We start from the raw sequence: 24373 nt of genomic DNA on the forward strand, positions 1-24373 counted from the left end.
CTGACGCAGAGAAATGTAGTCCACTACAAAGCCCTTGTGGGTTTTATGTATAATTAAAAAAATCTAGCTCCAAAATAGCTACAGAAGTGGGGTGAGGACTTCTAACTTTCAGTGACAGTTAATGTAAGTAGAAGAACACGAAGGACAGCTTTCATGGTTAAATTATGTAGTGAACTAAAAACTAACAATGGAGATAAGATTTTTCTTTGGAGAGACATGTTAAATGTATATATTTTTTGAGACATCATTGAAGACATACACAGGCACTCAAATCTGATAATGCATGTTTTCTGTGGGAAAGAGTTATTTATTAAACACTGTACACATACACTTAAACACTCACTTTCTTCTTCTCTCACATTCACTCACACAACATGTAGAGATAACATATATCTACATATAAAACCCTTGGCAGCACAGACCATTGGCCAGCGGTGTGGAAGGCCTTAAGGCTGCTTTCTTGAGGGGTGTGGCCTCATGGGCATGGCAGGGTTTTCTAAGGCCTGGTTTATTCAGCATTGAGTGAAGCATTCAAGTTCCAGACTCACACTGACAGTATGATGCCTCCGTGGCGGAGAAGAGGACGGACTGATGGACAGGGGACGGGTCAAATGCTGTAGATGAAAGTTTAATCTGTGGCATTATGCCAGGCTGCCAGGCCAGGACACTACTGTTAGTGCCAGGCGGCTGCGCTGCTCCTTCAGCATTGGCACCAGCGCTGAGTGACTCATCCCCGCTGTAGGCAGGCCATTCACCGCCACGATCATGTCTCCACACCTGAGACCAAAGACAAAAACATGACTCAGCATCAGACAATTCAATGACCTGTCAGTGTTTATCAGCAAGAGTGGGAGGTTCATTCAAAAAAAATTTCACCTACAATAGACAACGTAACGTGCACTAAGAGTTTCTCCTCTTCAGGGAAGGTTTTACATTATGGATTAGATGGTATTCAACCACAAGATCATTAGGGAGATTAGCTCTGGATCACAGACATAACTCCAAATTATATATAAAAAAACAGCTTGTGGGTATTTCACAAAGCAGGATTTCTCACTTTAGCCGAATAAGTTTTATAACTTTTTATACTGCTATGTGTCTGTTTGTCCTTTGATGTTTTATTGTTCTGTGTTATAATATTGGTAGCTCTTTGGGTCATTGAAAACTGCTTTATAAGTCACATGTATTATTTTTATTATTATTATAAGCCCAAAGTCAAGCCTATCCAGTAGCAAAAGAGCTTTGGCATGTGCTTGTGGGGCAGTCGTCAACTTTTGTCATTCATTCATTCATTATCTGTAACCACTTATCCAGTTCAGGGTCACGGTGCGTCCAGAGCCTACCTGGAATCATTGGGCGCAAGGCAGGAACACACCCTGGAGGGGACACCAGTCCTTCACAGGGTAACTCAGACACACACACATTTACTCACACCTACGGACACTTTTAAGTCGCCAATCCACCTACCAACGTGTGTTTTTTTTTGACTGTGGGAGGAAACCCACGCGGACACGGGGAGAACACACCACACTCCTCACAGACAGTCACCTGGAGGAAACCCACGCAGACACAGGGAGAACACACCTCACAGACAGTCACCCGGAGCGGGAATCGAACCCACAATCTCCAGGTCCCTGGAGCTGTGTGACTGCCCTTGAACGCTCTTGCTAAATATATATATATATATATATATATATATATATATATATATATATATATATATATATATATATAAAAAGTTGAATTTATAGAAAAAAAACTCAGTATCTTTGAACCAATATATTTTCTCAATGATCTACACATCACTTATGTTAAAAAATTTGCTTATTTTGAATTTTAGTTTCTTCAAACATAAAAAGAAAGTTGGCCAAAGTAATGTATCTAATAAATGTTTGGTAATTGCATTTATGAACTGTTCACTCACTTCAGTCGGCCATCGTAGTAGGCGGGTGTTCCTAAAACAATGGTTTTAATGAAGAAAGCCTGATTGTTGTGGTTCTCTTCATAGCCTCCAACGATGCTGAAGCCCCAGCTGCCAGGGTGACTTCGACGAAGGACAATCTCGTGGCTACTGTGCAGGTAACTGGGCCCCATAACGAGAAAGAGAAAACAATATGGCGTTAGTGTACATTTGTGAAAGAACAAAAAAAGCTCAGGCGTAGTGAAAGAGGCCAAGGAATTTGGGTCGAAGAAAGAGGGGTTTAAATCAGGAAATGAAAGTCAGGTCCACAGATGGACAAAGAAGAAAGGACAGCTGCAGAGGAGGAGGGGAGGAAAGAGGGAAGATTGGATGGAGAGGCTCTGGCACAACGACAAGAGAAGGGAAGGAGACAGAAGGACAGGGAGGAGAGGGGGATGGCGGAAGAGAAAAAGAGAGAGGAGGAGGAGTGAATGAGAGGCGGCGGGGATGGTACTGAAAGCCCTCTGTGTTCCAGTATCAGCTTGAGCACTAGAGAGAGAGGAAGAGTGGGAGAAAGATGGAAAGAATGGGGACAAAAAAGGAGAAAGGGCAAAAACAAACAAATAAGAGAAAGGATAAGGAAGGAAAAGAGGAAAGAATGCTAGAGGGATGCACAGAGATGGGGAGACAAACTTGAAAGCAAAATAGGGAAGTGAGGAAAAAAAAGAAACAAATTAGAAGACAAGACGAAATAAGAGAGGAGTGTGTGTTGGATTATGATTTCACATTATGCCACTTTCAGCTGATGATCCAACAGTACCGGTACCGGAATAATCCCTCTCTACTCTGATCAGAAGTGAACAAATCTCCTTGGGACTTAAGCACAGATTTTATACCAACGTTCCTCTTAGTGCTCTTAATTAAAAAAAATAAAAACAAAAAAACCCTCCACCTCCAGGTTCCTTTTAGTCTGATGGCACTCTGCTGAGGACATGTGACATAAGTAGGTGAACTTAAAACCTGGCACGCTCTGAGCCCAGGCCATGGCACTTTCAGCGGTGCGCAGTTATTTGGATCGCTGTTCTCCAAGGTGAGGTGGCTATTTTCAAGCATCCCTAAGGAGCAATTGTTACTGGTCCAAAAAAAGAAACGCACAGCTCGGAAAGTACATCCTATTAAAGAACTGTCTCTCAGCCACAGATCTGTGCCTGTGTTCCTGCTTTCAGGATCCTTGACTGTACTCTCATTAATCTAATTATTTTCATCACTCTTTTAGCATTCCTTCATTAAAGGAATCAGATTGCGAGAAATGGGATTTACACTCAGCGGCACAAAATGCACTGGTTCTATATTGCTTATGGTTTAACAGTTTTAAATGAATTTGGTTAGTTTTATAAGAATATGAGAACTTCTCCTCCTTGGATCACCACCTTAACGTGGTGGAGGGGTTTGCGTGCCTGCGTGAGCCTAGGAGCTATGTTGTCGGGGGCAATAGCCCCTGGTAGGGTCTCCCAAGGCAAATTGGTCCTAGGTGATGGGCCAGACAAAGAGGGATCCATAAAGATAAAGACACAGATGAAAAAGACAACGAGGACACAGCCTCCCTTGCCCGGAGCAGGGTTACCGGGGCCTCACCCTGGAGCCAGGCCTGGGGGAGGGGCTCCTTGGCGAGCGCCTGGTGGCCGGACTTTCACCTATGGAGTCCGGCCGGGCTTAGCCCGAAGGGGATACATGGGTCCACTCTCCCATGGGCCCACCACCTGTGGGAGAGGTAGTAATCCGGGTCTGGTGCATTGTGGATCGGGTGGTGGTCGGGGTCGGGGGCCCTGGCGTTCCGATCCTCGGTTACTGAAACTGGCTTTTGGAACATGGAACGTAACCTCTCTGGTGGGAAAAGAGCCTGAGCTGGTGCGCGAGGTTGAGAGGTACCGACTAGATATAGTTGGGCTCACCTCGACACACAGTATGGGCTCTGGAACCAATCTCCTCGAGAGGGGCTGGATGCTCTTTCACTCTGGAGTTGCCCAGGGTGAGAGGCGTAAGGCAGGTGTGGGCTTACTCATAGCCCCCCGGCTTAGCGCCTGTACGTTGGGGTTTACCCCAGTGGACGAGAGGGTAATTTCCCTGCGCCTTCGGGTTGGGGAAAGGGCTCTGACTGTTGTTTGTGCTTATGCACCGAACAGCAGTTCAGAGTACCATGCCTTCTTGGGGACCCTAGAGGGAGTGCTGGAGAACACTCATTCTGGGGACTCCATTGTTCTGCTGGGGGACTTCAATGCTCACGTAGGTAATGACAGTGAGACCTGGAGGGGCGTGATTGGGAGGAACGGCCCCGCTGATCTGAACCCGAGTGGTGTTCAGTTATTGGATTTCTGTGCTCGTCACAGTTTGTCCATTACGAACACCATGTTCGAACATAAGGGTGTCCACAAGTACACCTGGCATCAGGACACCCTAGGCCGCATTTCGATGATCGATTTTATAGTCGTATCATCTGACCTGCGGCCATATGTTCTGGACACTCGGGTGAAGAGAGGCGCTGAGCTGTCAACTGATCACTACCTTGTGGTGTGTTGGATCAGATGGCGGGGGAGGATGCCGGACAGACCTGGCAGGCCCAAACGTGTGTTGAGGGTTTGCTGGGAACGTTTGGCAGAGGAACCTGTCAGAAAGATCTTCAACTCCCACATCCGGCAGAGCTTCGACTGCATCCCGGGGGAGGCTGGTAACATTGAGTCCGAGTGGGCCATGTTCCGGACCTCCATTGTTGAGGCGGCTGAACGGAGCTGTGGCTGCAAGGTTGTCGGTGCCTGTCGGGGTGGCAATCCCCGCACTCGGTGGTGGACACCCCGGGTGAGGGGGGCTGTCAAGCTGAAGAAAGAGTCCTATCGAGCCTGGTTGGCTCAGGGGACTCCGGAGGCAGCCGACAGATACCGAGGAGCCAAGCGGCTCGCAGCCTCGGCAGTCGCTGAGGCAAAAACTCGGGTGTGGGAGGAGTTCGGTGAGAACATGGAAAACGACTTTCGGTCGGCTCCGAGAAGTTTCTGGCAAACCGTCAGGCGACTCAGGAGGGGAAAGCAGTTTTCCACCAACACTGTATATGGTGGGGGTGGGGAACTGTTGACCTCGACTGGGGACGTCACCAGACGGTGGAAGGAATACTTCGAGGATCTTCTCAATCCCACCGGCACGTCTTCCGCAGAGGAAGCAGAGCTTGGGGACCCCGGGGGGGGCTCGTCTATCACTGGGGCTGAAGTGGCCAAGGTGGTAGGGAAACACCTTGGTGGTAGGGCCCCGGGGGTGGATGAGGTTCACCCCGGGTTCCTCAAGGCTCTGGATGTTGTGGGGCTGTCCTGGTTGACACGTCTTTGCAACATCGCGTGGACATCGGGGGCAGTGCCTCTGGACTGGCAGACTGGGGTGGTGGTTCCCCTTTTTAAAAAGGGGGATCGGAGGGTGTGTTCCAACTATAGGGGGATCACACTCCTCAGCCTCCCCGGTAAGGTCTATGCGGGGGTACTGGAGAAGAGAGTCCGACCGATAGTTGAACCTCGGATCCAGGAGGAACAATGCGGATTCCGCCCCGGTCGTGGAACACAGGACCAGCTCTTTACCCTCGCTAGGATCCTGGAGGGTGCATGGGAGTTTGCTCAACCAGTCTACATGTGTTTTGTGGATCTGGAGAAGGCATTCGACCGTGTCCCTCGGGGTATTCTGTGGGGGGTGCTCAGGGAGTATGGGGTACTGGGCTCTTTGTTACGAGCTATCCAGTCCCTGTACAAACAGAGCAGGAGTCTGGTTCGTATGGCTGGCAGTAAGTCCGACTGGTTTCCAGTCGGAGTTGGACTCCGTCAGGGCTGCCCGTTGTCACCGGTTCTGTTCACAATTTTTATGGACAGAATTTCTCGGCGTAGCCAAGTGGCGGAGGGTGTCCGGTTTGGTGGTCTCAGGATCCCATGTCTGCTTTTTGCAGATGATGTGGTCTTGTTGGCTTCATCGAGCCGGGACCTCCAGCTCTTGCTGGACCAGTTTGCAGCCGAGTGTGAAGCGGTAGGGATGAGGATCAGTACCTCCAAGTCCGAGTCCATGGTACTCAGTCGGAAAAGGGTGGAGTGCTCTCTCCAGGTTGGAAGTGAGATCCTGCCTCAAGTGGAGGAGTTTAAATACCTCGGGGTCTTGTTCACGAGTGAGGGAAAGATGGAGCGTGAGATTGACAGGCGGATCGGTGCAGCGTCAGCAGTAATGCGGGCTCTGTACCGGTCCGTTGTGGTGAAGAAAGAGCTGAGCAGAAAAGCAAAGCTCTCGATTTACCGGTCAATCTACGTCCCAACCCTCACCTATGGTCACGAGCTTTGGGTAGTGACCGAAAGAACGAGATCGCGGGTACAAGCGGCTGAAATGAGTTTTCTCCGCAGGATGTCTGGACTCTCCCTTAGAGACAGGGTTAGGAGCTCGGACATCCGGGAGAGACTCGGAGTGGAGCCGCTGCTCCTCCACGTCGAGAGGAGCCAGTTGAGATGGTTCGGGCATCTGGTTCGGATGCCTCCTGGACGCCTTCCTGGAGAGGTGTTCCGGGCATGTCCAACGGGGAGGAGGCCCCGGGGCAGACCAAGAACACGCTGGAGAGACTATATGTCTCGACTGGCCTGGGAACGCCTCGGTATACCCCCGGAGGAGCTGGCGTCGGTGGCTGGGGAGAGGGAGGTCTGGGTTTCTTTGCTCCGACTGCTTCCCCCGCGACCCGGATCCGGATAAGCGGTGGATAATGGATGGATGGATGGAATATGAGAACAGCCTTAATCATGTGGTTCTGATGATAATTCTGATAAGTTGGGCACATAATTTTAGCTAGGGTGCAAAACTCATTCATTAATTCATCCATTCATTCACTGTCTGTAACCGCTTTTCCAGTTCAGTGTCTGAAGCCTACATGGAGTCACTGGGTGCAACGTCGGAAAAAAAAAAACCTGGAGGGGGCGCCAGTCCTTCGCAGGCCAACACACACACATTCAAACCTATGGACACTTTTGAGTAGGCAATCCACCTACCGACGCATGCTTTTGGAGTGTGGGAGGAAACACCAAACACTGCACAGACAGTCACCCGGAGCGTGGCTTGAACCCACAACCCCAGGAACCTGGAGCTGTGTGACTGCAACACTACCTGTTACATCATTGTGCCGCCTTAGAATGCAATAACTAAAAAAGGAAATTGCTTTTAATTTGCTGCCGTACGACAGGTCTTGGGATCCTAGGTTTGATCCTTTCCTTGAGTGAACTCATCTTAAGGTCTGTTTTTGGTTTGTTCTCCTGTGTCCCTGAATTCTCAGCTTTCCCTCCCAAATATTAAAATAGTGTGTGTGTGTGAGACCTATGACATTCAATGTCTCAGGGTAGGCTTCAGACCCAGTGTGACCCGAAACAGGATGAAGCAATTATAAAAAATGAATAAATTAATATATTTTCCTAGCTTGTGCTTGATTCTCACCTGGGGAGGCCAAGCCACATGACCCAGGATGGCGACCAGCTGGCGTCATAGTCACTCTCGTGGTGAGGCAGCAGTCCCTCTTCAAGACCTGGCTCATCCACTGTGCTGACCTCCAGCACTCGCAGCTGCACAGAGGAGGAGGCAGCACTGGACTTGAGGGTACCCACTGCTTCACTGTGGCTCAGACAGGTCAAGTCCTGACCATTAATGCTCAGCAGCACATCCCCTGAGTAGAGAATGAAACTAAGACCATTTAGCTAAGATAAACAAACTGACTCAGCAGATTAAGGGAAAAAAAAACAGATACACATAAATCTTTTCACAATACCCCAAATGTTGATTATCTGGAAGAAGCCAGCAAAACCACATTTTATAAGTAAGAATAATAGTAGAATAAATATAGATAACAATATGTTAGAACACGTTTACGTGAGCTTTAAAAGATGACTTCAAATGTTTTGATACATAGAAGGTAATTGTCAGCTATATTAGCTTCATTGCTTTAATTAAAATCTAAAGAAGCAACTTCAGGAATCTGACCGCACTTGGGGTAATGATAAAAACTGTGTAAATTAGATATTTAATCTAATTGTTCTGTCTCTAACCTCGTTTGATTCTGCCGTCCCGCGACAGGCAGCCGTGAGGTTGGACGCTGGTCACAAAGATGGGCAACTCCCCACTTTTACTGCCCCTTCCCCCAGCCACGGTCATCCCCAAAGACTCATGGGGCTCTTTCTTCACAGTGATGTGTTTCTCTTTGCAGGTCACACACTGAGAGAGGTCCTAAAACATACAATGTAAATCTTTCCCAGACCTGAATGTAAACAGAGGGAAATCCTTTTCCTTAAGTGGCATTGATCCTGACTGCGATGGGCTTTCGGAATGTTATTCCTGTTATCCCTGGCGTGTCAGCACTGCCCGTCCACACAGTTGATTACATCATTGATCCGTCCAATAGCAGTAATTAATACTGTGGGCGTAAGTTCCAATAGCTCCTAAAATTGGGGGGTCTTATCTAGGTTTACGATAAAAAACAACTTTGATTAGGAAGTAAATAAATATATTTGTTTTGCTATTTGTTGCATAATTTTTAAAATATAAATTCCATTCTAAATTTCATATATTCTATAATTCATTCATTCATTATCTGTAAGCGTTTATTCATTTCACGGTCACGGTGGGTCCAGTGCCTACCTGGAATCATTGGGCACAAGGCGGGAATACACCCTGGAGGGGGCGCCAGTCCTTCACAGGGCCACACAGAAACACACACACATATTCACACCTACGGACACTTTTGAGTCGCCAATCCACCTACCAACGTGTGTTTTTGGACTGTGAGAGGAAACCGGAGCACCCGGAGGAAACCCACGCGGACGCGGGGAGAACACACCAAACTCCTCACAGACAGTCACCCGGAGCGGGAATCAAACCCACAACCTCCAGGTCCCTGGAGCTATGTGACTGCGACACTACCTGTTGCGCCACCGTGCCGCCCATATTCTATAATGTACTTATATAATAAATATGCCCATTCTCACACTGTAACACAGTACTGTAACATGGTGGAGTTTATATGCCTTCTGCTGGCTGGTTAATTAGATTTATTGGTCATTTAACTAGTAGTTGAAACTGGTATCTACACTGAAAATGATGGAAACAACCTGAAATAGCATCTAATGATTATTTCAATATTGAAGTAATCCATTGAATGTTGATTATTTACCGCAACCCTGAATGGATTAAAAGATGAAAAAGATGATGATGATGTTGAATATTTGATTGCTTAATTAAGGTAACCTTTATGCCTTTTGCTATTTGCTTTAAAATCCCACACTAAAAGCTTAACATTTGAGCAGTACTCAGCATCTACAGAGCAATATAATGTATTATAACTATTTCCTCACTCACCCTGTGGGTGGAGGAGCGAGTGAGTTGTAGACTGGGTGCTGGACTTGGAGCAGCCGTGCGAGGGAGCGGTAGGAAGTGTTCGTGGCACCAGCTCTCGCGACCAGTGTGTACAGCCATGGTCTGCTTGGCTGGTCGGCTGATCAGAAGGTTGACCCTCTCTCCACTAGCCTGGAGGACAACGGACATTTAGCTATCAAGACAACATCAGCAGCTAATTTTAATATACATAAGGTTTAATCATTTAATGCTGAAAGTCTGTAACGGTTGCTTCTAGCGTGCTACTGTCGCTGTGTGCTCCAAGCAGAGAGACAGACAGACTGACAAAGACAGAAGCAGGCCACCCAGTCACCAACCGCATCCAGAACACAGCAAGCAATTCTCAAATCAGATTTAACTTCCCTTCTTTACCTGATCGGATTTGGAAGCTAAGACAAGCAGATCGCATGTGATCTTTTGCCAAACTGGCCTTGCAGCACATAACATAAACATGATCCAAATGAATGCTGTTCATGAGATTTGTATGTAATTTTCGGGGATTAGTCAAATGAAAAGAAAACCTGGCTTGGCAGCTATGAGACTGATGTCTACTGTATTTACGCAGAAAATTTAAGAGCACAACTGCCTAATATCTGTCATTAGTGTAAACAACCCAGGGTCCTTAAATGTCCTGCACATGACATGAACAAGTTAAATCTGCTGCTGGGCTGCAAGTCGATAATGAATTCAGTATTAATCCCATATGCAGGGAAAATGATTTTTTAATTATATAATTTTTCAAAATATTTTAGTTGTTTTGTGACTTATTCTCATAAGTGAAAACTTCAATATAGCAGTTGTATTTCTTAAATACAGCAATGTATTTGTCTGCAGACGTTCTAATTATGTGCTATTTATTTTGAGTTTAATATAATAATAAAAATATAATATAAAATAAATAAATAAAATATGTAATTAAAAAAATGAAAACCACACAAATTTCCCAAAAATGCAATTTTTTTACAATGAAATGTGTCTTCTGCATTTAACCCATCTGTGGCAGTGAACATACACACACACTAGTGCACGGGAACACACACCCAGAGCAGCGGGCAGCCATCCCCGACGCCCGGGGAACATTTGGGGGTTCAGTGCCTTGCTCAAGGGAACTTCTGCCATGGATGTTCCTGGCAGTCCTGGGGATCGAACCGGCAACCTTCCGGTACCAAGCCCGGCCCTTTAACCATTAGGCCACTGCTGCCTGCTTTCTCTGTACCTGTATGATCTGTGCAGCCTGCTCTGGTGTCCCATGTCTGAGGTCATGTTCATTGACGGCAAGGACCCTGTCATTGCTGCGTAGTCTTCCGTCTTTGGAGGCCAGTCCCCCATCCAGCAGGTCCAGTACAAACACACCAGCCTCGTCAGTGCGGCGCACCAATTTGATACCGAGCTGCTCACTGGACTCTCGTTTGTGCAGCGTGATGCGGAGGCTGGCTGGGCTGCCCTCAGGTGAGGGGGGAGCAGGGGGGACCGCGGGAGGTCGGGCTGTACAGCGCCGCTCTCTTAGCACCGTCAGCTGCAGCGTGGCACAGGGACGAGCCAGAGTGGAGCGTGCAAAATTATGAGGCGTGTTACTGATGTCCACATTATTCACCTACACACATGAAAAACAACAGTAGGTAATTAAAAAATCATAATTGAATGTAGAGTTTACATATTTCTTCCTTAAATTCCTTCTGACATATTTAGCATGCTACATATTTTCAATATTAACCTGTTATAGCACAATTTCAAAGTGACAAAACGACTATGTTCATTTTAGTAGTTGTGTAATTCATTCATTCATTCATTATCTGTAACCGCTTATCCAATTCAGGGTCGCGGTGGGTCCAGAGCCTACCTGGAATCATAGGAATACACCCTGGAGGGGGCGCCAGTCCTTCACAGGGCAACACAGACAACACACACATTCAATCACACACTCACACCTACGGACACTTTTTGAGTCGCCAATCCACCTGCAACGTGTGTTTTTGGACCGTGGGAGGAAACTGGAACACCCGGAGGAAACCCACACGGACACGGGGAGAACACACCAACTCCTCACAGACAGTCACCCGGAGCGGTGTGACTGCGACACTACCTGCTGCGCCACCGTGCCACCCTAGTTATGTAATTCTTGTAGTTTAAATGTTAAGGTGGCTCTTACAAATTTTATATATTTGCACTTACAAAGGAACCCAGTTATCAAAATATCTAGACATTGTGTGTTATCTAGCAATTTTTCTGAAGCTATATATAACCACTGAAAATGTCAGGGTTCACACAGTTGGAGTTATTTTATTGTCTAATGAATACAATACAAAGTAAGGAACACAAATTTGTACAATAGCATTTTATGCAGCTCTGAATAATTGTGAAGGTCAGATGGTAAAATGTAGTAGGACAAAGAACAAATATTGCTTTAAATTTAATCCCAACATTTTCTTGCCCTCTCCTTGCATTCAATATTCAAAATAAAATAGGTAACTGAGATTAAACATCAGAAAAACTACATTTAAAAAGCTATTAAGCATCCTAACAGTTTGCAAACCATGAATGCAAATGTACATAGTATTACCTGTAATATTTGGTCACCAGCTAACAGCCTTCCATCCCGAGCGATAACACCATCCCGGTACACTTCTTGGATTACAATATTTATGAGGGGGGTTTCATTTCCCCCAACAATACTGATACCCAACTCTACGTAGGGGTTAGAGCGATGTACCTCAATGGTGGTGATTTCACCTTCAGGCAAAGAGGGCAGCTTCACACATCCTAGGAAAGAGAAACACAGCGTTAATCTTAAATATCACCTACTATCCACAGTATACAATAAAATATTGAGTCTGTATGGATATTACATGGAAAAGAGCAGCGTGGTACATTTAACTTCAAAATAAAAACTTGCAGATGGCTGTAATAAGCAAATGAGCGTCTTAGCAATTGTAATATCTTATATCTTGGCTAATAATAGTATATATAAGATGAATGAAAGTATTCAGCTAAACAAAATTCAATCAATTAATTTTAAATTAGTATTGCAGGCCATTCTTTAACTATCTTTCTTTACTGATTCACAAATGCACATTCTATATCACAGTTAAAATATATAGAGATATGCAAATATGTGCAAATATCTAATAGAACCTAATATGAAACAGAGCAGAAGACAGTTAAATCATACCTTCTTCTGCTGATAAAGGCAAAGACTCAACAAAATCCCAGCCAGAGGAGGCAGAGCTTCCTGTCCGGAGCAAGTGGATGCAGGGGTTACTAAGAGGTCGCTTTACACGGGTTGCTGGGACACACTCCAGACCAAGAACACCTGAAAAAACTGAGCTATGCAATCACACATGCATAAAGTGCCTGACAAAAGTTTGGTGTCATTTTCAGTGTTATACAGAATATAATATTTTTCCACATTTTGACTTTTACACTTTCCTTGTGAGGAAACTAGATTTCAGTTTTTCAAGGAAATCTCATGAGATATTTTTTACATGTCTCCCAAGTTCACTCTTGGATGTATTTTCTTCTTCTCCAGTCCCAGCCTAACTAGGCCTAACTAGGACTAACTAATGTCTGTACAGGACTTATTGCTATTGGAGGAGGGGTTCATTGTTTTGAGCAGAATAATATGGATTAGTCTTTGAGATGCTAAACTACTGAAACCAACAGAGATCACATGCTCATTAGTATCTAGAACATTTTGGTAAAAGGAGGTGGTCAACAAGGTAGTCAAACATTTGACTAGCAGTATATTGCCAGTCATGGTCAGTGCGAAGGTAACTCACTGTCCTCCTCTGTGCTCTCCTCAAAGGCCGGGTTGTCCACTCCAGGCTCATCTGTCCACATGGTGATGCTGCTGCAGGCGTTGGAGCCGACTGGAGGAGACGAGCCGCTCTCCCTCAGCTCTGTCTGTGGAGACTTGGATGGGTCAGTCACCATCGCTCTGTCATCTACACACTCCACCCGTGTAGCCTCCACCACTGCCCTTTGACTCTGAGTCCCGGGACACCTAAACACACACAAACACACATATAAACACTTATTTTTATACAGTGTCATGGTCATGCATATACAAAAAAACATCCAGGAAAAATCCACTTAATTGTTAATGATTTACGGCTAAAAACATTCCCCACAGGAAGCAAACAACTTATTTTTACCATAAGCGCATATGAGATATCCAGTAAATATACATTTTTGTACAACACTTTAAATAATGTTCTTGCATCCACATGCTTGCTTCATCATTTGTTAATTTTGTCAGCAGTAGGACAGATGTGAAGACTAATTAATCTGGGTGCATTCACTACTGTGAATTATTCAGTACCAACAACAAATGTAAAATGTAAGTTATATAAATTTGAACCTGACTATGTGTCCTTGAAATTTTGAGAGCTTAATTAATTAATTATTCAGAAAATTAATACATTAATAACAAAGTGACAAGAGGCTGATTCCAAGAGCTAGAATTTAGTGCTCTCCTCTTATACCATTTAACTCCAAAGAGTCAGTGTAAGGAGTGAGGGAGCACGGTGGGTCCTTGTTCCATTCCCGTAGGCAGGATTTACACTTTTCATTTACTAATAGACACTCGAGTCTCAGTCAATTAATGGAACCGGTTAATTACTCAGTGCAGTGAGTGGCTTATACAGCCACAGTTTATTCTCAACACTTTATGTCACCATATTAAATACAAAATATATATATATGCATGCCAAATAATGTCAGGACCATAAAATACAACAATGGGTTAATAAAAAATGAAAAACACTAAAGCCAATTGTTGGTGTGTAATTCATATCAGTCAATTTCATATCGTTCACCAGCACTGGAACAAAGTCCAGAGTGTGGTGGCAGGTGGTGGAGAGTTTAAAAGCTAATACAGAAGCCACATCATTGGCACATGACACTGTGGAAACATAATCAACATCCTGTTAAATAATTTTTACACCATCATCCAACTTCTCTTCAATGCTTTGAATTCAACAGACTGTTTTGTTACTGTGCCTTTAAGACTGATATATATTAATAGATCTGCCCTGATTGGCTGCCTTGTACTGTGCTCCTTTTATAATAATTAAATTAAATGCAGTCTGAACAATTTCAAACAAATTTCTGTCTGAACAATTGAAACAGATTTCAAATTTTTGCCGCTTAGCTTTCATAAGGGTCTGAGAAGCTTGGTCCCCCAAAACAGGAGCAGGTTCCATGTTATGGCTGCTTTTCTCATTGTGAGTCTGAATAATAGCTGTTTAAACCATTGTTTGCAAATGATCCTAAACAATGTGTTTAAACGTAGTTGGCTAATGCATTCATAGTGAAGGCGGTGTACATGAAACTCAGGATCTTAATCCATTATTGTTTTCAAAAATTCCCTGCTCCTTTGTTCTCTGCATGTTAAACCGAGCTCCTGGTAAATCCTATGTGATTTCTGCGGCCTTGCAGCAACCAGGTCATGATACTATGGCCTCAACCAGAGGGAAAACAAAAACCCCCATGAGCTCACACATCTTGAAACCGGATAATAAAACACAAATTTATAAGGGATCTTTTTATAAGAGCCTTGGCAGATAATTTTACAACCACCAGTAAGTTATTACTTAAATGACATTGTAATTTTACAGTTTTCTGGAAAGTCATTTTTCATGGTGAAGGTTTTGTTTTTTTTGGAATATACATCCTTGAACGTCCACTTGGAAAAGCAAGTCATTTTAATGTCTGCAAACTGAGGAATCTTAAAGGAAGCCTACAGTTTATCCTCAGAGTCTCCCAAATGAATCCAAACTCAGCCACAGACTTTTGGCACAAACCCCTGAGGGATCTGTGCCAGCCACAATGCAAGCCAAACCTAAGCATATCCAAAACCACCACAGCTCAGTTCATGCTGCAGCCCGACTGCTGATCCAGAAAGCCATCCAACTAATCTGACAAACTACTCGTATAAACCACAGGGCCCAGCCAAACCTCATACAAACTTCCAGCGTGATTTTAGCCACTCACCATAGCCCCGGGTTGCCCTTGGCAGTCTCGCAGAAGAAATGGTTGAAAAGATCTCTGGAGTTGAAGTTTCCCAGCATGGCTGCTGAGAAACATGGGCCAACAGGGAGCCAGCACTTGCCGCAGGAGCCACTAATCTGCCGTCACATGACGGAGGGGCAGTAATCCCCTGATGAGATGTCAGATCAGCCCTGGTTTGGCCTCAGCTCGAGAGTAAGCAGCAAGACTGATACCCATTCGCCACTTAAAGACATCGGTGGAGCCCCAGAGCTAAGAATGTTCCCCTCAAACATGTAAGGCAGGAAAATGATGTGATAAATACCGTCACTTTCCAGAGTGTGGGGAATGCTTCTTTGAAACAGAATGACTGCACTGATCATAAACAATTTCCAATATTATGGCAGGGACATCTCTTAGTCAAACATATTTGTCTTTGAATACCTCCATGAAGTGAAGGACAAGCTCCCATCACAACAAACCTGCAGTAAGAAACCAGTGGCAGTAATGTATTATGTATTATGACATCCAACAGTAGATAATATTAAATGACAACATCCTCAAAATCTGGAGAAAATACTGTTACGTCTGTTGCACTATTTTGCTAATTCTTTCAACTGTTAAACCCCCAAAAACTGAAATATCACCTTGTGTATTTGCTATAAAGATCCCTAGCCATGTATATGCATCTGAGACTGAAACTCAAGATTTACTCCCTCCACATGATGCACTACACTCCACTGGACACAAACTTCTGTTTTAGCTGTGTATTAAAATACCCCCTTCAAGGTAAGTGTATGTTATCACACAGCATGTGCACACTCATGTCAGCACTAATGTAGTGGGTGATGTCAACAGCTTAGAGCAAATATCACATCCCTCCTGAGAACTGTGAAAATAGCATCACAGAGGTTGCATAATACTCGTGAATATTTTACAATATCTGTCTTCTGTGCACAGTTAAAGAGTGGAATGGCTCTTTAGAAAACGTGACAAAGCAGATTTCTCTTCTTGCTGCACTGTAATTTAAATATAATACAGTGAATAAAAATGAACACAGTAGCAATAATAATTATCATTAATAATCAGACATTAAATAATAATAGCAGCATTAACAAGAGTGGTGCTGGGATTATATACTAATACAATATGTGCAGTGCACCCTGTAAGGCATCTTTGGGTAGATTTGCAGAGGTGCAATATATAATATAAATGGGATATATCATTATTATTACTTATACAGTCTTGTGCAAACGTCAGAGACTACCATTTACATGTCATTAAGATTGTCACTAAGCTTTCTCTTTTTTTTTTCAACCATTTTCTTATGATCTGAAACATTTTCAGGGATGTTGAGGCCAGTCTATGGCTTGATGAACACCCCTAGCCTCTATGTTAGATTCATTCATTCATTGTCTGAAATCGCTTATCCAATTCAGGGTCGCGGTGTGTCTGGAGCATATCCGGAATCACTGGGCCCAAGGCGGGAACACACCCTGGAGGGGGCACCATTCCTTCACAGGGAGACACACACATTCACTCACACCTATGGACACTTTTAAGTCACCAATCCACCTACCAATGTGTGTTTTTGGACCGTGGCAGGAAACCAGATCACCCGGAGGAAACCCACGCGGACACGGGGAGAACACACCACACTCCTCACAGACAGTCACCCGGAGGAAACCCACACAGACACAGGGAGAACACACCACACTCCTCACAGACAGTCACCCGGAGGAAACCCACGCAGACACAGGGAGAACACACCACACTCCTCACAGACAGTCACCCTGAGGAAACCCACACAGACACGGGGAGAACACACCAAATTCCTCACAGAACGGAGCAGGACTCGAACCCACAACCTCCAGGTCCCTGTAGCTGTGTGACTGCAACACTGCTGGGCCACCGTGCCGCCCTTATGTTAGACTTTCATCTTTTCATGTTAGGTTTAATCTTTTTTGTTTATTTGTCTGCTTCCTTTTCTCAGCCACAGTATTTATATATCCACCTCCTTTCAGATCCATAAGCTGCACTCCAAAATCTAAGCTGCAGGTTTAGAAAGCCACAGTTTCTTTGTCTTTACATCACTGAACGCTGTTATCTAAAGTATGAAGGATTCTTTGGATACAGTTAAGAAATGAAATCTTCTGGCAGAGACATTTGGCGGATGCTTGTCATATTTTTACATCCTTCACTTAACTACAATTAATTGCATAAATGTGTCACAGAGGAAAAGATACACTAAACACTACATTATACACACTGTTATATACATTTGGAAAATAAAGTGTTAGACTTTTTTCTATAAAGGAGTCCAGGGAGAACTGTTGTACAGAGGACCTGTCATTATGAGCATTTATCCTACTGATGACTTGTCCTACTGAGGACCTGTCCTTATGAGGCAGCAGCCTAGGCTTTGCAACACAGCTAGACTTCCCACAGTGAAAGACTGGACAGAAATAGTGCAGCTTAGTTTTGTCCTGTTTCTCAGAGATGAAAGGTCATCTAAGGGGAAATGTTTGATAGTTTGTTCGGCGAGGCAGGGTTGTTAAGAATCCTGTTTTAATAAAAAGTCCACTGACAAATTAACAGAGTACTGTAAGTAGTTATATAACAAATAAGGGACATATGATTTTTACATATAACAGTGTGTGAGAGCACCTGTGTTTGAGATGAGCCTCCAGGTCACAACGTGGCATGCTGAGTGTGCAGGCCGGTGTGAGAGGACAGGTGACCGAGAGTTTGTCCAGCAGTTTGTGCACCAGGATACTGGAGCGTCTGCAGCCGTGCAGCTGCAGCCGAGCCCGGTCCAGAGGACAGAAGTCTCGCTCCTGCAGGAAGCTGCGCAGGCACCTGGCACAGAATGTATGACCACAAGGTGTGTCCAGCGGCTGCACCAGCGGCTGCAGACAGATGTGGCACACCAGGTCATCGTCCACCTCCAGGCGGTAGTTGTACAGGTGATTCTCCCAGGAGCGGTGGATCTGACCACATTCTGGACACAGAGCATCCAGCAGAGCCTCACTGACCACTCCAGCGTCCACACCTTCACCCAGACTGCCCATTGCTTGCAGGCTTCAAATACACACTCGAGTGTTTGTACAAGGGGGCGTCCGACTCATAGGCCTCAGTAGGAGTCAGGCAGAGGACGGCCGCCCCCCAACAGACAGAGCAGCATCCCCCCCTGGAAGAGCAGGAAATTGGATTTGATTAGATATTGATTAAATAATCAGAAACAAGACAGAAAAATTAGACACCAAAACCGATCAGAACAATTAAGTTGAAAATTATGCTTTCATATAACTTCTCTTTTATGGCAGAGAGACAGAGAGAGAGAGAGAGAGAGAGAGAGAGAGAAAGGTTATAATTTCTGATACAGAAACAGGCTCAGTTTGCTTGTGTGTGTGTGTGTGTGTGTGTGTGTGTGTGTGTGAGGTTACTCCTCTATACTAATCTGACAATGTAATCTCTCTCTCTATCACCCACTCGATCCTTCCAATCCACCAGAGAGGGACTTGCACAGGAGAGAGAGAGAGAGAGAGAGAGAGAGAGAGAGAGAGAGAGAGAGAGAGGGAGAGAGAGAGAAGGAGAGAGAGAGAGAGAGAGAGAGAGAGAGAGAGAGAAGGAGAGAGGGAGAGAGAGAGAAGGAGAGAGAGAGAGAAGGAGAGAGAGAGAGAGAGAGAGAGAGAGAGAGAAATTGCACACAAAAGATACTGGATAAAAGAAGACAGAAGAGAAAAAAGAATACAAGGATGTGTAAGAAAGAAAGAAAGAAAGAAAGAAAGAAAGAAAGAAAGAAAGAAAAAGAAAGAAATTATAAATAACAGATAAATAGCAGGCCAGATAATGACAGAGAGGGGAAAGAAGTGAAGAAGACTTTCAGGGAATGAATGAATGAATGAATGAATGAATGAATGAATTCTTCTGGACTAATTGGGAGTGTGAAACTGAAAAAGAGTAAACATTAATACAGCCAGATAAGTCTATCGTTCCACACACATCATTAAATCCTATCTTACAACAAATAAGTAAAGAATAACATATTACTTTGTATTAAACATCTATTTCAGAGTTGAATTAACCCTTTGTCTTAAAATATTTAGAAAATAGGCTGAGTTGCCTGAGTCGGCACCACTTAAAAAACAAGTATGCAGCTAGACAAGTTTTCCCATGCCGTACTCACTCAGGTTGCTGAATTGTGTCAAAACGCTTAAAAAAGGAACACTTGGCAGCAATCTTATCAATGCTTCCGGTCCAGTATTTACATACATACAAGATGAGGTTCATATTTTTTCTTATTTGGGATAGACCTATAAACACATTTGAAATCACTGATAAATATCACATTATTTTTTGAGAGTTTTTAATAGTTTGGTTCAAACAGAGCAAGAACAACATGGTTTCTCAGCTTTATTGTCTACTGTTCATCGCCAAACTTTCATAGGATCCATGAGCTGATTGGCTAGTTGTACCGGAGGGCAAGGCTGTAAACTAATAACATGTCTATGGACAAGTGTGACCTAAAAGTTGTGTGTGTGTGTGTGTGTTCCCTGCCAAGGATGGGTTAAATACAGAGTCCACATTTCATTGTAAGGCTGGGCTATGAATATAAATGCACGTTCCACATTACAAGCGTTCTCATACATTTTTTTAACCAATGGACCATATCCTCCTCTTTTATAATGTCTCTAAATTCTTTCATCTCACAAAGCCTGCAGCCTCAGTTATTCTAACAGAACTAAAGACACTCTTTTTTTAAATAAACATTCGATTCTGTATCCCATTACTGACAATACACGAAATATGGTTTTAAAAATGTTATGGTTTGAAGTTTATCGTAATAATGATACAAGCACTACCTATCACCCATATTTCTCTATAGTGACCAGTAGCCTTCATCTTCTCTATCTCTGAGCTGCTTTCAAGAGGCAGAAAGGACATGTGCTGTGTCTGTGTCTCTCTGACTACCTGTCTCTGTCTCTTTATCTTTGCAGCTGGATATGAATAATTCATGAGGACACAAGGCTCCTCTGTTTGAATAACAAAGCCCTGTCATCATCTCATCACACAAACACACGCGCGCGCGTGCACACACATGAGCAGAGTGTGCTGCAAGTGCACGATGGCCTTGAGCGTGTTTTGAACACCAGCATGGCTCTGCATTGTTGTAAAGGAAGCGCCACCAAATGCACTTAACTCTCGTCCTCTTTTACGCAGAGGATGGCACAGTAAGGGATTCCGTTACATAAGTGAACAGGAACATTTAATGGTTCTTGGGTGAGATCCAGGAGAAATTATTTGTCCTCTTTTTTTTTTGTCTCAGCCAGCACTTTCTTCAGGGAGGATGTGTCTGGATAAAGGCTGAGCAACAGTCACAGCTCCAAGGCCGCTGTGTTCTCCTTGTATCTCTTTGTTTGCCATCAGTCGAGGCTTCTGTGCATAACGTGTCTCTATACATAGTATCACGATACGACCTTGAATTATTGTGCCACACTGTTCTGTCTGTTTTGGATTTTTAACAGACTGCAAAAATCCCCAAAAAAGATCATTCCATTCCTGAGGGCAGCACCTTTGATAAGACATTCCAGTGGAGTATTAACTGTGCCATACTTTCTGGAGCATGGCCTACAGTGAGGAGGAGATTGGAGGTGTTTTGTCTCAGTCAGCAGAAGAAAGAGGACAAGGGTGAGAGTAAGAACGATGTAAAAATAAAAAAGGAAAGACAAAGGACCACATAAGTCGATAAAGTGAAATAAGAAAGAAAGAAAGAAGTAAAGAAAGAAAAAACTGATGGATAGGCAAGTTATGAGAAATAGCAGAGAAAAAGTGAATGAAAAGGGTAAGATAAAAATGGAAAGCTTGGCCAGGCAAGAGAAAAACAGGCTAAGATACAGTAGGAAAGAAAAAAAGTAAGACAGCATGACTGTAGCAGAATGCTTAGTCTGTTCTGAAATATCAATAGATATAAAACTACCAAAAAAGCCACCCTCAATTCCCAGGTAGGTCCTCAATATCAGCACATACCATATGCCACTGTGGTAAAGAACGGCATCTTTGGTGGATGGACTACGGTGATGATGTGAAGATTTAGAGCAATTGTCTTAGTCAGCAGCAGAAAGAGCATCAGAAACACAGCAGGATAATGACGTATGACGTCAGAAGTCCATTGGAGGATGTGGCTGAGTGGGGAATGGAGGATGTGTCGCCAGTCACACAGTCTCCATTCTCCCAAACACACAGTGTCCATTCACCCAAACACACAGTGTCCACGGCATCCATTCCCTTAAACACACAGCCTCCTCTCCTCAGTCATACAATATGTTAGCATCACTGACAAGCTTTATCCTGTTCCACGTCCATGTGCCCAAAACAAATCTTCTAGATATATTATTGTTACTGTTTTACACCTGTCCCTAAACATACAACCTCCATTCCACAACCATTCTTCAATAACACAGCCTCCTTGTGCAATATTTTCTCATCAGTTACAGCATTTTGTCCAATTCACACGTCAGTCCCTTGTAATACATTCTCATAGTGCAACATTTTATTATTACTGACAATGTTTATCTGGGTTAAACATGACAAGCATTCCCCTAAACACCCAACCCCCATTCTTCAATAACAAAGCCTCCTAACGTGATATTGAAGCAATACTGCCAAGCTCTATCCAGTGCAGCCTCTATCCCTTTAAAACACAGCTTCTAAATGCCATATTTTAGCATTACTGACAAGCTATACCCAGTACAGATATCCACTCCCCATCTTAAACAATCCCTTAATCTTACAGCCTTCATTCCCTACCACACAGCCCATTCATCAATAACAAAGCCTCCCAATGTAATAATGTAGCATTACTGACAAGGTTTATCCAGTTCAGCCTCCATTCCTCCCATGCAAATACTCACAGTACCATTATAAATAGACTCCTATAGCAATGTTTTAACAATACTGATAGAATTACTGACAGGCTCTATCCAGATTAGAAATCCCCATCAGATACATTGCCATAAACATATAGCCTCCATTCCCTTAAACATACAATCATCCATGTAGCCTCCATTCTTCAATAACACAAACCCAAATGTAATGAAACTCAATCACCATTCTGCCATTCTTCATTCTCACTTATCAGTTTCAGTTCCCCCTATCAGACATTCTCAATTCTCCCATCACAACCATTGTCATCCTCCAGTCTATCCTACTACTCCTCCTCTTCTCGTCATCATACCTCTTGGTTCTGGCACCAGGTCCCGTCCTCAGTCACATCCACAACCTCAGCGCTCAGCCGCCGCTCCTCCCCTCAGGTCTCCCCCGCTCTGCTGCGTCCGTCTCGGCCATCAGCTCCCATCGGATCCGCTCCTCACCGCTCCGCTCCTCCAGCCCTCTCTCTTCTACAGCGGTGTGCGGTTGAGAAAGAATCGACTCTTTGGATCGACTCTTTATTGAATGTTGAGAACAGACTAATTACTTCTTATTGGTCTACTACTTTTTTCCCCAGGAAAAATGGTTAACTTGTAATGCTGCAGCCTACCATTGCCCACTTCTTCAGATTTGTAAATCTGTAAACGTGTCTGTATTTATATTTTTTTGGTGAACGATACAAAAGCAAATCCTGATTAATCTCCTAATATTTTGATTTTATAAATCACTCAGCCATGTGTATATTCACTTATTACAACTTTGCACACTAGAGACATAAGATAGGAGTTGCACATGTGAACGGGAACTACCATATACAATCTGTTACAAGTTACTGAGTAAAAATGTCTTAGGTTTTCAGTTACTCTCGGGGTGATTCATGTGGAACTACCAATGAACGCAGAGTTTGCACCCAGTTTATTTAAAAATATACTTGGATATTTTTATTTAAAATGAAATGGGAATTGGACTAAAGAACTGCCACTGAATGAAGGGTCTGTTAGTAGTTAAAGAGTCGATTCTTCTAGATGAGTCGAGCTGAGCCAACCGATGCGATGAGCCGAGAAACCTCTATATTTTCAACCTGATTCAAACACGACTTACATGCTTACATTATCTCTCATATCTCATGACATATAAATTTTTAATATTTATATGTGAATTAATGTCATTACTTTTGTGGCAAATTGCATTCAATCCATGTCGCATTTTGACCAAGAGATACAACAGTATACCTATGGGTCCTGATAGGGTCCTCACCACAAGGACATAGTTTGTAGTCCTTTGTAGTCTTTTTTAAGTCTGCAAAAATAGCAGTAACTCGATATAAATTCACGTTTGTTTCGTTCATTCGGTGAATGGATGCGAATGAGGAAAGCCAGTTGGAGAGGTAGGTAGTTTTAAAACACCTCGTTGTGCTTTAAAAGGCTGGTTTTATTTAGAAACTCGGCTTGCAGTGCAAGGCTAAACCGCGTTTACTGGATAGCTTCATTGCTATAACGCAGAGACAATTTGAATTTTCATACGTTAAATTTTACATATATATATAACACAGAATAACGTCTGTAATTTCCCTAAATAGATTTTATATGGTTTGGTCTTTTAAACTGCCTAATTTCTGGTTGTGTAACTATATTCACAAAAATAAATATCAGAGCTTCAATTCTTTCTGAGACATAAATAGTAACGTTAACATTGTCGTTTACTATTCCTTTAAGATTGATCTATGTAAATGACATTTGTTCTGATTGGCTGCCCGGTGTTGCGCTTCATTGTCACGGCTGTCAAGAATAAAACTCTCACATTACAACTTTAGTATTAATATATACGTTTTATTTAGTATTAATATATTTTTGTAGGGCGAATAGGTTAACACATGTAATTGCATCAATTTTTTCTGACGTCACAAAAACAGTGAATTAAGAACAGTTTGGGTTTGTAGTGTAGAAAGTAGAAAAAAGTGTTTCCCTGTGGAGGATCTGTTTACTTATTTTACAAAGAAAATCAACAGAACATGACCTATGCTTAAACTCTTGAAAATAGCTAAAATTAATACAATATATATGTATATAATTTTGACCTAATGTTGTTCCATTTTTGTTGATTTTTTAATGTAATACACTGCTT

The 24373-nt window shown here is 43.5% G+C and overlaps 1 protein-coding gene across 2 annotated transcripts; it reads right to left on the bottom strand.

Moving 5' to 3' along the window:
* Positions 1-298: 298 nt before the first annotated feature.
* lnx2a (ligand of numb-protein X 2a) lies at positions 299-22688 on the bottom strand. Of its 2 annotated transcripts, none has more exons than XM_066646298.1 (11): positions 22557-22688; positions 17987-18509; positions 13111-13334; positions 12504-12644; positions 11895-12094; positions 10551-10928; positions 9299-9466; positions 7993-8170; positions 7388-7613; positions 1925-2083; positions 299-777 (listed from the first exon to the last, which is right to left on the bottom strand). In XM_066646298.1, exons 2-11 carry the CDS (start codon positions 18388-18390, stop codon positions 642-644), a joined length of 2214 nt encoding a protein of 737 aa, XP_066502395.1. In that variant the 5' UTR covers positions 18391-18509; positions 22557-22688; the 3' UTR covers positions 299-641. The 2 variants fall into 2 exon arrangements, with proteins under 2 accessions (XP_066502395.1, XP_066502405.1); XM_066646308.1 differs by lacking the exon at positions 22557-22688 and adding an exon at positions 21350-21890.
* Positions 22689-24373: the final 1685 nt, after the last annotated feature.

The sequence above is a fragment of the Hoplias malabaricus genome, chromosome 1 (assembly GCF_029633855.1).
Source record: "Hoplias malabaricus isolate fHopMal1 chromosome 1, fHopMal1.hap1, whole genome shotgun sequence".
In the NCBI taxonomy this organism is placed as follows: domain Eukaryota; kingdom Metazoa; phylum Chordata; class Actinopteri; order Characiformes; family Erythrinidae; genus Hoplias; species Hoplias malabaricus.

Coding starts and splice junctions, on each gene's coding strand:
- lnx2a (XM_066646298.1), bottom strand. CDS start 18,390: ATGGGCAGTCTGGGTGAAGGTGTGGACGCTGGAGTGGTCAGTGAGGCT. Junction 12,095..12,503: donor GCCTTTATCAGCAGAAGAAG/GTATGATTTAAC, acceptor TCTCTTTCCTAG/GATGTGTGAAGCTGCCCTCT. Junction 10,929..11,894: donor CTGGTGACCAAATATTACAG/GTAATACTATGT, acceptor TCATGTGTGTAG/GTGAATAATGTGGACATCAG.